This window comes from Vigna angularis, chromosome 10 (assembly GCF_016808095.1).
Source record: "Vigna angularis cultivar LongXiaoDou No.4 chromosome 10, ASM1680809v1, whole genome shotgun sequence".
Taxonomy (NCBI): domain Eukaryota; kingdom Viridiplantae; phylum Streptophyta; class Magnoliopsida; order Fabales; family Fabaceae; genus Vigna; species Vigna angularis.
The window spans coordinates 1,095,834-1,110,155 of record NC_068979.1 but is presented as its reverse complement, the minus strand read 5'-3'; the positions used below and the strand labels follow the sequence as shown (position 1 = coordinate 1,110,155).

At 35.9% G+C, this 14,322-nt stretch overlaps 2 protein-coding genes across 3 annotated transcripts; both read left to right on the top strand.

The window, feature by feature from the left end:
• The first annotated feature begins 277 nt into the window (after positions 1–277).
• LOC108320807 (uncharacterized) lies at positions 278–5,764 on the top strand. The gene is made up of 4 exons (XM_052869440.1): positions 278–1,221; positions 2,149–4,461; positions 4,711–4,867; positions 4,940–5,764. Exons 1-4 carry the CDS (start codon positions 278–280, stop codon positions 5,762–5,764), a joined length of 4,239 nt encoding a protein of 1,412 aa, XP_052725400.1.
• Positions 5,765–11,219: 5,455 nt separating this feature from the next.
• LOC108320843 (putative F-box protein At4g22170) lies at positions 11,220–13,475 on the top strand. 2 transcript variants are annotated; one of them, XR_008245621.1, is made up of 2 exons: positions 11,220–11,387; positions 12,093–13,475. XR_008245621.1 is itself a non-coding variant. In XM_017552395.2 (2 exons), the coding sequence occupies exons 1-2, from the start codon at positions 11,313–11,315 to the stop codon at positions 12,572–12,574; spliced, it is 543 nt and encodes a 180-aa protein (XP_017407884.1). In that variant the 5' UTR covers positions 11,274–11,312; the 3' UTR covers positions 12,575–13,475. The 2 variants fall into 2 exon arrangements, 1 of the variants encoding a protein (XP_017407884.1); XM_017552395.2 differs by having other exon boundaries at positions 11,274–11,387; positions 12,107–13,475.
• The last annotated feature ends 847 nt before the right edge of the window (positions 13,476–14,322 follow it).

Here is a 14,322-nt window from a genome sequence, read left to right as displayed (position 1 = left end):
TTAACGGCCGTTCGGCCTATTTCGTTATTGTCGTGCCAATTGTTTAAAACTGTTTTGAATTATTAATATATGTGATTATTCTAAGTATATAGTTGATGACTGTATAATTTTGGGATGTTACATTATTGGTATCAGAGCAGTTTTGTTCTCTTAAAGGACGTTGTAGGTTATGAGTGCATTGTGCTTTTGCTGTGTGCTTATTGTGTGTTTAATGAGTTATTGTTTTTAACTCTTTGCACATTGCTAACGTTCGTTTTCCTTTGTGTCCAGAGAACGAATGGCACCTAGACTCCCTCCTCCACCCCAACCTACGGAACCTGATGCGTCCAACAACGCTAGGTTGTTGGAGACGGTGATAGACCGCTTACAGCAACAGAACACGACACTTATGGAACAAAATGCCACTCTAATGCAGCAGAATCAGAGTGCCATGCAGAGTTTGGAAGCTTCGCGTGCCAACTCTGAAACGACACAAAGACAATTGATGGAGATCTTAGCAGCGACCAGGCATAATGCAGGGGCGTCTTCTTCCAACGCATCCCCGCCTACTGTCGAGTGGAGCTTGGAGAGTTTTCTCCAACACCATCCAGCCAAATTCAGTGGAAAATGCCTTCCTGATGAGGCGGACCAGTGGCTGAGAGACATAGAACGTATCTACAACGCTAAGAGGTGTCCGGATGAAAGCCGCCTGGCTTTTACAGAATATTTACTGACTGGTGAAGCTAGCCATTGGTGGACGAGTGTGAAAACCATCTTAACGGACGCTCAGAATCCCATCACCTGGGCTGTTTTCAGAGGCAAATTTTACGAAGAGTACTTCCCGGACAACGTTCGTTACGCTAAGGAAGTTGAGTTTCTTCAGCTGGCGCAAGGAGCGAAGTCCGTGTCGGAGTATACCAACACCTTTAAACATCTTCTGAGGTTCAACACGATGGCCACCAGTGAGGAGTGGCAGTGTAGGAAATTCGAGAACGGACTGTGGAGTGATTTGAAGGTATTGATTTCCAGTTTATGCATCCGGTCGTTCCCAGCCATGGTTGAAAGGGCTAAAGTATTAGAGAAAAATATGGCTGAGGCGGAACAACAGAAGAAACAACAGGCGTCAAGAGGACCAATCCTGTCGAGACCTACTGTGAATCGGAACAGGACCCCATACGCTCGTCCAGCTCAGTCGAGTGGTTCACAAGCTATGGTAGTTGCTGGACAAGCAAATCAACCGGGGTCGGTCAGATGTTTTTGTTGGAACAATCGGTACCGTTATAGAGTTGCGCAGCGGAATAAAATATAGATAGCGGAAAGCGTGTAACGATCACAACACAAGTTAAAATAATCGGTTTCAAAAATTGATTTTCTTAGTGAACTTTTATCGAACGGTTGATGTGCTAAGAGTTTAGGGATAAAGAAAATCAACACAGAATTTTTATCCTGGTCGTTAATCACTATAAATAGTGATTAACCTTTTTCACTAAAAATATGGTTTGCAGATTACAATCAGATAATCAAAATAAGCAAGGAATAGAAAACACCTTCCTTCGACAAACGAACGGAAGAACCTGCTCAGCCAACTTGAAGAGAACCGCTCCGACCTTTGACACACAAAACGCGAGCTTCTCCTATTCACAAGACCAGGCAAGAGCACTCTATCACTTTGAGAACTTCCTCAGACAAACTGTATTCTCAAAATGGCATAGATCCTTTTCACTCACAGAGAGCTTCCCTTAGGCACAAAGCTCTAATACTCTCAATTGAAAAGTTCTTTCTAAGAGCTGTGAAGACCTCTATTTATAAGCCTAGTTTCGTGCAGGGTCAAAAACTGAAAAGACATCTCCCAACTGCCACTGATAATCGATTATCAAAAGTGATAATCGATTTGTGTCCGTTATGGGGTTTACAAAAAAGTGATAATCGATTATATGATGTGATAATCGATTATTCCTGTATGACTCTGTGATAATCGATTATTGCCATTCCATAATCGATTATTGCAGTTAAAAATGAAAGTTTACAAAGTTTACAAGAATTTCCTACTACATTTAATCTCTACAAATTGCTTTTAACTAATTCTAATATCTTCTTCAACTAAAACTTCTTGCAGCATCATCAAAACAAATTTCTTCAAGATTTACCAATACTCCTTATTGGTAACAGTTTTCAGTGCGGAGGACCTCACTTTAGATCATCATGCCCTCAGTTGGTTGGAGGGAAATATTGCACTCGTTGTAAAAGAAACGGTCATCTGGAAAACGAGTGTAATATGGGCGGACGTGCAGTGATGAGACCGCCGAACGCTGGAAGGGCTCAGCAAGGAAGAGGTGGTCGAGCCCAAGCTGTGGGGCGTGTATATGCAATCACGGGTGCGGAAGCAGCAAGTTCAGGTACACTTATTACCAGCACGTGTTTGCTATATGGAATGAAATGTTGTGTGCTGTTTGACTCGGGGGCGACACACTCCTTCATCTCGAAGGCGTGCGTTGATAAGCTGGGATTAGCTGAGAGTGAGATGCAGTTCGACTTGGTGGTGTCAACCCCAACGACTGGAGAGGTTAGGACATCTACCGTGTGCGTTAGATGTCCTATTGAGGTAGAAGGGCGTAGATACAAGGTGAATTTGATATGTTTGCCTCTCAAGGATTTAGAAGTAATTTTGGGGATGGATTGGCTGAATACCAATTGCATTCTCATAGATTGTGGGGCTAAGGAATTGATTTTTCCTGAGGAAGGTGAAGAAGAGTTGGGTGTGACGCTCAGTCACATTAAGGAAGATATAATGGAAGGCGCCAGTTGCTTCTTAATCATGACGCATGAAGACAGAGAGGTTACGGATAACAGTTTTGAACGTTCGTCCAACAAGCATACTGAAGGACGAACGGTTGTGGACGAATTCCCGGACGTCTTCCCGGATGAGGTGCCTGGATTGCCTCCCGTTCGTGAAGTTGAGTTCACCATAGATTTGGTAACTACCGCGGCTCCTATATCCGTTCAACCGTATAGAATGGCACCCGCTGAATTGGTCGAGCTTAAAAAGCAAATTGAAGAGTTGATGGACAAGAGGTTCATCTGTCCAAGCGTGTCACCTTGGGGAGCACCTGTGTTGTTGGTGAAGAAGAAGGATGGCAGCTCTCGGCTATGCATTGACTATCGGCAATTGAATAAGCTGACCATCAAGAACAAATACCCCTTGCCTCGCATTGACGATCTACTGGATCAATTACATGGAGCGAGCGTCTTCTCAAAGATTGATCTAAGATCGGGATACCACCAGATCCGGGTTAAGGAAGGAGACATTCAGAAGACGGCCTTCCGTTCACGTTATGGACATTACGAGTACGTGGTCATGCCGTTCGGTGTGACGAACGCTCCAGCAGTCTTCATGGACTATATGAACAGAATCTTCAGGCCGTACTTGGACAAGTTTGTAGTGGTGTTCATTGACGATATTCTCATCTACTCCAAGAGCTGTGAAGAACATGAAGAGCACTTAAGGTTGGTACTTGGAGTGTTGAGAGAAAGAGAGCTGTACGCTAAGTTATCCAAATGTGAATTCTGGATGAAGGAAGTGCAGTTTTTGGGTCACATTGTGTCCGCTGGAGGGATTTCAGTTGATCCGACCAAGGTGCGAGCGGTATTGGAATGGGAAAGCCCTCGTTCGGTAACAGAAGTTAGAAGCTTTGTGGGACTCGCGGGCTACTATAGGCGTTTCATAGAAGGATTCTCTAAGATAGTAGCACCGTTAACACAACTGACCAGGAAGGATCACCCGTTCGCCTGGACTGATCGGTGTGAATCTAGTTTTCAAGAGCTGAAGCGGAAGTTGACGAGCGCTCCAGTTTTGGTAATTCCGGACACTACCAAACCTTTTGAAGTTTACTGTGACGCATCTCACCAAGGTTTGGGGTGCGTTCTTATGCAAGAGAAACGAGCAGTGGCGTACGCCTCTCGGCAATTGAAGATACATGAGAGGAATTATCCAACGCACGACCTAGAGCTGGCAGCGGTCGTCTTTGCCCTGAAGATTTGGAGACACTACTTGTATGGATCCGTTTTCCAAGTCTTTAGTGATCATAAGAGCCTCAAGTACCTCTTTGATCAAAAGGAGTTGAATATGAGACAGCGGAGGTGGCTTGAATTCATAAAGGATTATGATTTCGAGTTGCTTTATCACCCTGGTAAAGCAAACGTTGTGGCGGACGCTCTAAGCAGGAAGGTGGTGCATGTGTCGTCCATGATGGTGCGCGAGCGGAGCTTAGTGGAGAGTTTCAGAGATCTAAGGTTACAGTTTGAGTTAGAACCGAGCAGCATCAAGTGCTGTAACCTTAGAATATCTAGCAATGTGTTTGATCGAATTAAGATGAAGCAACGTGAGGACGAAGAGCTAGTGAAGATCTTAAGCGCGCTCGGTACGGATCAAGCTAAGTGGTTCAATACGGGAACGGACGGCATGTTGCGTTACATGGGTAGAACGTGCGTCCCGAATGATGGCGAGCTGAAGAGGATTATTCTGGAGGAAGGTCATCACAGCCGTCTTAGCATGCATCCGGGCATGACTAAGATGTACCATGATCTCAAGCAGTCGTTCTGGTGGCCAGGGATGAAGAATGATGTTGCACGCTTTGTGGCATCATGTCTAACATGTCAACGCGCTAAGGTTGAATACCAAAGACCTGGTGGATTACTTCAACAGTTGGAAATTCCCGAATGGAAGTGGGACAGCATTTCAATGGACTTCGTGACTCATTTGCCTCGCACGGTCAAGAATCACGATTCGATTTGGGTGATAGTGGATCATCTAACAAAGAGTGCTCACTTCCTAGCTGTCAACTTGAAGATGTCCATGACCAACTTGGCCAAGCTCTACATCAAAGAGATCGTTCGTCTTCATGGAGTGTCGTCCAGCATCATCTCTGACCGAGACACAAGATTCACCTCTCGGTTTTGGCAGTCGTTGCAAAGCGAACTGGGCAGCAAACTCCAAATGAGTTCAGCGTACCATCCTCAGACGGACGGTCAATCCGAGAGAACAATCCAGACGCTCGAGGATTTATTACGGACGTGCGTACTTGATCACATGGGCGTTTGGGATGAAATACTGCCGTTAGTAGAGTTCACCTACAACAACAGCTTCCAGTCCAGCATTGGAATGGCTCCTTTTGAAGCACTTTACGGACGCAAATGCCGCACGCCACTTTGCTGGTTTCAAGAAGGAGAAAACATATTGACGGGACCGGAGCTCGTTCAACAAACGACTGACAAGGTGAAATTAATTCAAGAGAGATTGAAGACATCCAGAAGCAGGCAGAAGTCATATGCCGATAAGAGAAGACGACCCTTGGAGTTCAAAGCTGGCGATCACGTTTTCCTAAGGATGAATCCGACTACTGGAGTAGGAAGAGCGTTGAGATCAAAGAAGTTATCTCCCAAGTTCGTGGGGCCTTATCAGATCTTGAGAAGAATTGGACCTGTTGCATACGAACTAGCCCTGCCTCCACAATTATCCAACCTTCATCCGGTATTTCACGTCTCTCAACTCCGGAAGTACGTGTCTGATCCCTCGCACATATTGGAGCTGGAGGACGTTCGTCTTCGACAAGACCGAACGCTTGAGATGAAGCCGATTCGCGTTGAAGACGTTCGCACTAAGCTATACAAAGGGAAGGACGTTCGACTGGTGAGAGTGATATGGGACGACAAGACTGGCGACTCTACTTGGGAAGTTGAGGATGCCATGAGAGACTTATACCCTCATCTATTTCCTGGTAAGATTTAATTTTCGAGGACGAAAATTTTTGTAGTTAGGGGGATTGTCACGTCCCATTTATTACTGTGCTGCGTCACCACTGTACTTCCATAAATGCGTCGTGCCACGTGTTCTGAGCGTTTGGAAATCCACCAACGAGCCGTGCATGTGCGCCACTTGTCAAAATGGAAACTTCTGAAGTCAGTAGTGGGGTGCAGGTGTCGACGAGAGGGACGCTCGTCCGTCTGACAATGGGATTTGAGCAAAACTGAATTTTCTGGAAAATCTCCCACTCCCTCTCACGCGCACCTTCTCCCCTTCCAAACTCAGAATCTCCATTTCTCCTCCTTCTCTCTTGAACCCTTTCTCCTTCTCTCTTCTGCAACTTACCACCATTATCTCCGTTCACGTTTCAGCACCGTAGGAACGTTCCCTGCACCGCGAGCTTCAGTTCTAACCGAACGACTTCCAATTCTGGTAAGTTTCACTTGGGCGATCGTCCCTGGAGTTTCTGTAAACTGTTTCAGTTGCATGCAGCGGTGTATGCTAAGCCCTTCTTTTTCTTTTGATTAGTTTAGTGGGAAAGCTTAAGAGAACATTGAGAGAATTCCTTTTTAGACGAGTCAAGATCCACCCTTTAGGACGTTCGCTACTGAATCCGGGTAAGGGAAGCTTATTAAATTTAATTCTTACGTTTGTCTTGTACTGTATGAACATTACGTGTGTCGCATGAAGTATGAACTGTGTTATCTGATTGTTGGTATATGATCATAAGTATGAGGTGTATATTGGTTGAGTATGCATGATCGAACGTTGCTGTACTGCATGAACATGATATGTTGGTCGAAATGTATGATATGGGTGATACGTGTGAATATGAAATATACATGCTTAGAAGCAGTGAACATAAGTGAAACTTGAATATCAACTTCCCTATGATAACGTATGTCCGACATTAAACGGTTCTCGACCGTTTGATGTTCCAGTAAACTTTATTTGAATTGGAATACTTTCATTTGGGAAGGATTCTGGTCGAGCATGAGCTATGTAGGTCTTTTATTTAGAGCTCATAATGAGCAGTGTCGATCTTACACATAGTAATCGTATTGGGCAGTGCTCGGTCTTACACCAAGCGCTCTTACTCTTTTCTGGAAAAGCCCTTGATAATACAGATCCTTCATTTGTGTCGACCGACAGTGTCGAGCATTCTTGAGAATACAGATCATCCATCTGTGTCGCCGACAGTTTTGAGGACCATTGTTAATACAGGTCGACTATCTGTGTCGACCGATAGCGTCAAGTACCCTTGTTACTACAGATCTTCCATCTGTGTCGACCTACCATGTCGATCACCCTTGTTCCTACAGATCTTCCATCTGTGTCGACCTACTGTGTCGATCACCCTTGTTACTACAGATCATTCATCTGTGTCGACCTACTGTGTCGATCACCCTTGTGACTACAAATCATCCATCTGTGTCGACCGACAGTGTCGAGTAACCTTGATTAATACAGGTCGTCCATCTATTGGTAATTGGTTCTATTCTGTTTTGGAACGGAGTAAATTCTTAGGTTTTGTTCTCCACGGTTGTCCTCATTATGAAGGAGGCTGAACGTTCGTCTTTTTAAGAAAGTGGAACATAGAATGAAAATGTATTTAAGAGGATGAATTAAGATGTGCGAACACTATGAGAACTGAAATTGTGATTGTGGATTTGAACGAGCGTTCCAGGGTGGAACGACTCTTGAATGAATATTGAGAATTGTAAGTATGAACGTGGTAAGCTTAGATGGTGATCCATCCTGATATTCCGTGAATGCTCGTTCTCAAGTAGAGGGGAGCATGTCATGCGTGGGAATAGCAGGAGGTCTAGTCCATAACTGTAACTTGGACAGAACAGACTAACCTTAGGTGGCTACTGATGAGCATTCCAGTTACCCCACCTGAGTGCACGGACACCTTAGCTACACAGGATTCATACAGTCCGGACGGTCGGTCTAGTATCAGGATTTTTGGATGAAATTTATGTATGAATTGAATGTATATATTGTGAACTTACTTGTTGGAATTGATATGTATAAAATGTATGTTTTGGTTTGAATTAAATTCAATAAGCTTACCCTGTGTCTCTTTCTTGTGTTGTCGTTCGTCCTTGAACCTTCGTCGTGTCTATGCAATGATCATCCGTGTGGATGTGAGCAGATGGAGAGGCGTTACTGGAAGAAATACTGGAAGAAGAAAATTTGGAGGACGCCAACCTCGTAGAAGTAGAAGTGAAGGCCGAACAGTAAGGGCGTTCGGTTTTAGTTATAGTAGTTAGTATAGCGAGCGACTGAGAGCGAGCGCTCTTTTTGTGAATGGTAAATTTTGGACGTTCGGTCATTGTTTTGTAAACCGTTCGTCCTTATCTTTTTGTGAACGCTCGTTGTTTTATGTACATTAACGGCCGTTCGGCCTATTTCGTTATTGTCGTGCCAATTGTTTAAAACTGTTTTGAATTATTAATATATGTGATTATTCTAAGTATATAGTTGATGACTGTATAATTTTGGGATGTTACATAACCAAACCTATCACCATACCTCAAATCTATATTTATAAATTTTGTAATGAGTTTTAGATTAATATTAGTCTAATTACAACTCAAATGATAATAATCTCGAAATCGTTTTTAACATTAATCTTCGTTTAACCTAACTGATTAGATATTCGACCATTTATTTTTTGAAATTTCATACTAGTAAAATTTTCTTGTCTTGAGTTTACCAGATAGTCATACTATAGAGTTATATTAATTTTTTTTTCTTTAAATTTTATAACTTTTATTAAAAATGATGTATTGTGAATTTGAGCATCGTTAAAGAAAATGAATATGTTGTGATTTTAAATAAATAGTCATGTAATTAGTTGTATTTTCATAGTGTACGAATAAAATAAAGAAAAACTCCAACCATCGTTCTCTTGATCATCAACTCATATAAAAACAAATAAAAGAAAATCAAAAAGTAATTTCATTGGAGGAAAATTTAGAAGATGACAATTTTTGTGACAGATTTTTTTTTTAAATGGGAGAAGGATTCTCACTTTTGTGTGATGGAGACTTTTATCAGGTAGTATTGTAGGTTTCATCTATAATATTATATAAATAAAGGTAGATATCGTCTTATTGAGTTTATTTTTAGTTAAACTTAAATTTTATAACTTAATATGATACAAGAATCATTCACAATACTTTAAAATTTGGATTTATAATGTTACCTATTATTAGATTTTCTAGATTTTCATACTCAATGTTTTGGCATGACAAAATATTAAAGATCTTACGTTAATAAGATTAATCTAAATTAACATTAATTAAAATAAATATTAAAAAATAATCTAAATCCATATTAATTTAAATAAATATTAAAAAGAGGATATTAGTATCAACTAATCATACACAAATGTTAATAAATATTACAAAAATGAAAATTCGAATAAGTTTAATTGATATTAACTAAAATAAATATAAATATTAAAAATAAGTAAAATTAATAATATTAATAAATATTAGAAATAAATTAAATTATATAATTTAAATAAATATTAGAAAAACTCACATTAATTTAGAATACACTAACTTAAAATTTAATAATATAATTAATGGAACCATGAATCTTCAAATAAAATAAATAAATATTTGTTACATGTGTGAGTCTCTTGTCTCGTATACTAAATAAATTTATCATTACGGGTATTTTTCTTATCGGTCCTTATTTTAAGAAAGGACGTGCATATTAATTAACAAGCATAAATAGAATAAATATGTATAATTTTGATTTTTTAATTTGAATAGGAGATGGTGATATATATATATAATTTTTTTTTCATTTAAATTACTATTAAAAACTTAAATTTTGTTGGTAGTTTGGAAAACTTGCATCAATTTTTCTGTGGTTTTTGTAACTTATTTATGAGAAAAAAATTTATTGTGGTTTTACTATGTTATATATTTTATTTAAAATTTATCCAATTATTAGGTACTCTTATATTTATATAATTATAATTTATTTATCTATGTATATGTTTTTTCGATATTAAATACTTAATATATATATATATATATATATATATATTGTAATTTTATTTTTTAGAAAAATGATCTAATTAGTATTTTTAATAATAAAAGAATAAATATGAATGTGGATACAAATATACTCGTTTTATCTAGAAACGAGAACGAGACAAAAAAAAATCATATCTAATAAATTTTTATTTAGAATATATAAATATCATATAATTAAACTTGTACTATTCGGCTTGATCCTGTAGAATCATATTTTATTAACTTTAATTTGATTTAACAAGAGTTAAAAAAATCACTACGGTCTAAAAAAATTATGTTATAATTGTTTATCTATTTGAATGTCTTCTTTACTTTGGTTTAAGTTCATTTTGTTATGGTTTTAAAAGAACTATTACAGTTAAACATAACCTAACATTACAAAATAAATTGTCTATGGTAAACCTAAAATATAGTTCATAAAAATTTAAAATATTTATTTATTGTGAATTTTAATATATTTTCAGATATATTAAAATTTTCAAAACCAAAATATCAAAATTGTTAAACAAATTTTTAGATAATCCTGACTTCTCATTCTAGATGATAATACAAGAAGGTGAATCTTTGTTGGATAATACTGCTTTTTGGTAGGTGTCATAGGGTGTTAATGTTTTTTTATGTATAATCTATTTTTAATCTAAAATTCAATTTTTGTACACTATATCTTATTTTATGGTTTTTTAATCTTTTTTTTAAATAGTTTATTTTTGTGCCATTCCAGTTACGACAGATATGATAAATAATAATTTTAATGCAAAAATTTAATGATTAAAGTCTTTGAAGACTTGTTTATTTTTTAATAATTATCACTAAATGTTTGTTAAAAAAAATTAATATTAATATATAGTTGATATTAAAAATTACAAAAAAATTAAATTTAGAAAATAAATAATATTTTTTAAAATTAATTATATATTGAACTTAATCATTTGTTTAATAAATATATTTGATAATTGATGAAAATTAAATGTTTGTTGACTGTAACTAAAATTTAAATATCGTAATTTGATTTTTGTACATATTTAAAATAAAATATATCTTGAATTATTTGTCACATTTTCTAATTATTTTATCAGTTACATATTGTTTATTTATATCATGTTGACAAGGTAAATGTTAGAATAAACTTAAATGTTAAAAATTTATTAAAATTTTATTTTATTAATTTTGTGCTTAGTAATATTTAGTTTGATTTTGATATATATAAAATATATATAAATAATTTTAATTTTAAGTTAGTTGTTATTATCAGTTTTTATTATTTTTACTTGATCTAATATTTTATTATTATAAATTTAAAAGTTTATAAGGTTTAATGAAAAAAATACTTAACTAAATTAAAAAATCAAATTATTTGTGTGATCACGTGTTTAGGGTAACAGATACTTTTTATTTTTATTCGTTTGCTTCTATAAATACTCCTTTTCCTAACCCTTAGAACTGGTACTTTGGGCTGTCGAAGAGAGGCTTCCATGGCAAGCGAAGCACTAGAGATGGTGACGGAAAACGCAAAGAAAGAGAACCAGGAAAAGAAGAAACGAGAAAAGGTAAACGCTTTATTACTCTGTATTGTTTTAATCTGTACAAAAAGGAAAAGGAAAGAAGAGGTGTAAAACAACATGAAGAAGAGGTATTTTGCTAGAAATCCCTAACCTAGAACAGAAAAACAAACCCCAACAACTGATTAATAAATTTGGTTGCAGTTAGGTTTGTTCTTACCATTTTATGGAAATCATTCTAATTGTTTTTCTTGATTATTTTTTTTTCTAAGGCTCCATGGATTTGAGGGAGACTAAAGGAAAAGATTTAAAAATAAAGTTTTTTATTGTTTATTTAAATGAATTAAATTAAGTGAGAATTAACCTAAAATTTAATTAATATTATAGATTAAAAATATTTAGTTTCAAATTCATTGGAATTTGATTAATATTACGGATTAAAAATATTTAGTTTCAAATTTATTAAAATTTAATTAATATTACGGATTAAAAGTATTTAGTTTCGAATTTATTTTTATTTTCCTTCAAATTCACTTAAATAAATAACAAAAAAAAATTTTATCTTATGTTTCCTTACTTTCAGTCCGCCCTGTAAGTTTTTTATTATGTTTCCTTCCTTTCAGTCCGCCCTGTAAGTTTTTTATTGTAAATAGACATTTATTTATTCAGTTAGTTTTCTTCATGTTCTTATTATTTAGTTGTTAATATTATTTTTAAATTTTCCTTTCATTTAGTTATTAATATTATTTTTAGATGTTATTCTCCAGAAATATTTTAACTATTGGTCTAGTATCCCTCATGATATACTTCAGCTGATTGCTGAAAAACTTAGCTTTGTTGATTGCTTATCGATGAGCAAAGTTTGTATGAGTTGGAATGCCATTCTTGGAGAAGAACTTCCTAGTACACAAAGGCAGGGACTTCCTTGTCTCTTGGTTTCAGGTCTGGGGAACAATGGGACTAAAACTTGTATAAGTGTATTAGAGAATCGTGTTTGGGAGTTGAAGTTGCCAGAGTCATGTGGAAAGTATTGTTGGGGATCATTTTGTGACTGGTTGATTATGGTAAATATTCTATTCGAGGTTGTAGTTAAAGTTAAGTTACTGAATCCATTTTCAGGAAGTCAAATTGATCTCCCTCCATTAGGTAACGATTATCACAAAATGGTGTTCTCTGGGCTTCCCTCTGAGAAAAACTTTATCTGCATGGTTGTAGACCGCCATCTTTTTGAGTGAAATTTTGGCTTAGAGGAGCAAAATCATGGACTACATATTTTCGACTAAGTCAGCGATGTCAGGATGCTGTATTTTGTAATGGAAGTTTTTACTTTCTGGATGAAGGATTAGATATTTTGCAAATTGATGTTCGAAGTATCTACTCTGCCATTAAAGATGGAACAGTTTTCGCTTTAAAACCAAGGCGTTATAATGTACGCGGGCCTTATTTTTTTCAAATATTACTGAATCAAAGAAGGACCAAGAAATATTTTGCATATCTTGTGGAGTCAGTTGGGAAACTTTTACTTGTTCTTAGATATTTTAATCTCAAACGAAATAAATGGATTCAGACCAAAAAATTTGAGGTATTTGCATGTGACTTTGAAGAGTTACGTTGGAAGATGGTTGAGGATTTAGGAGATCAAATGATATTTTTGGGGAAATGTTGTTCAACATCCTTCTCTGTAAAGGAAGTTGGAGTTGGAATTAGAAACAGCATTTACTTCTGCAATGATCCAGTGGATCCTTGGGCGAATGAATGGGATTTTAGTCATGCAAAACGTAAAAGGAAGCGTTCAGGCTTGAATAGGACTGATGTAAACAATTGGGGCATTTTCACTTTTGGCAATAAGGATCATGAGCCCTTTTTCTTCCGTGGTGATAGAAATACGTGGACAGACACCTGGTTTACTGCTCCTTCATGGTGGTGCTGTAGAAATATTCCTCCAATAAAAAGGAAGTAAGATTTATATGTCTCTTGTCAAATCTATCAAAGTGGCAGAGATGTTTCATCCATCTCTATCATGGAGGATATTTTTATAATTGGAATGTCGATCATTTTTCTTCATGTTTGGACTTTTGAACAATGTGTTTTAATTTATATTTATGATATAGATCTTCAATTTATTATAATTTTATATTCTTGGAGTTATATTTAATCATTCTTAAATTTGTGGTTTATCATTATATTTGTAGTTTATTATTATTATTTTTTAATTTTTTATTTATTTTTATTGTATTCGGAAAATGTTTTCGGAAACATCTTATCCGGATTATAAGAAAAAAAATTCCAAAATAAATATTTATGAAGGCATTTTTGGATTCGAACTTATTTTCTAGAGCACTATGAAATTTTTTTAATTTCGAAACATAAAAACAATTTTCAGAACAATCATTTCATAAATTTTATTCTAGAATAATTGTTTTGAAATGTGTTTTTAAATCTAGAAATACCTTCCTAAACCATCATTCCAAAATACAAAAATAAAATCTGCAACAAATGTTTTTGAAAGTATTTAAATAAATCTGCAATTGAGCAATTCTGAAATCTTTTGGCTTTTTTGTTCATTACAGCTTGAGACACTGCTAAAATTTTGGGATCATATGCATTGTTCTGCTGACTGTTGTTAAAATGTGATCCTACTAAGATCGGCTGAAGGTTCAAAGATTCAAAGTTGTGGGATTGTTTGGTCCTTACAAAAAATATTAATGATACTATAAATAATTAATAATACGTTAATAAATTCAGTTCCAACTTTAAATATTTATTTTACAAATACGGTAAGCATGAGAAAATAACAGGAAATATAACATAACAACAAAAGAGTATAATGACCTAGTAGGAAAGATGATACTATTGACTCAACAATAGTTCAAATAATGTAGTAGAATAGCAAATCATGATAACTAAACTAATTAAACATAAAACTACAATAATGACCCAATTTTTTTTTTTAAATTCATAAAAGCAAGTTATTGAAGTTAAA

Coding starts and splice junctions, on each gene's coding strand:
- LOC108320843 (XM_017552395.2), top strand. CDS start 11,313: ATGGCAAGCGAAGCACTAGAGATGGTGACGGAAAACGCAAAGAAAGAG. Junction 11,388..12,106: donor AAAAGAAGAAACGAGAAAAG/GTAAACGCTTTA, acceptor GTTATTCTCCAG/AAATATTTTAACTATTGGTC.
- LOC108320807 (XM_052869440.1), top strand. CDS start 278: ATGGCACCTAGACTCCCTCCTCCACCCCAACCTACGGAACCTGATGCG. Junction 1,222..2,148: donor GGACAAGCAAATCAACCGGG/GTCGGTCAGATG, acceptor TATTGGTAACAG/TTTTCAGTGCGGAGGACCTC. Junction 4,462..4,710: donor TTGCGTTACATGGGTAGAAC/GTGCGTCCCGAA, acceptor GAAGTGGGACAG/CATTTCAATGGACTTCGTGA.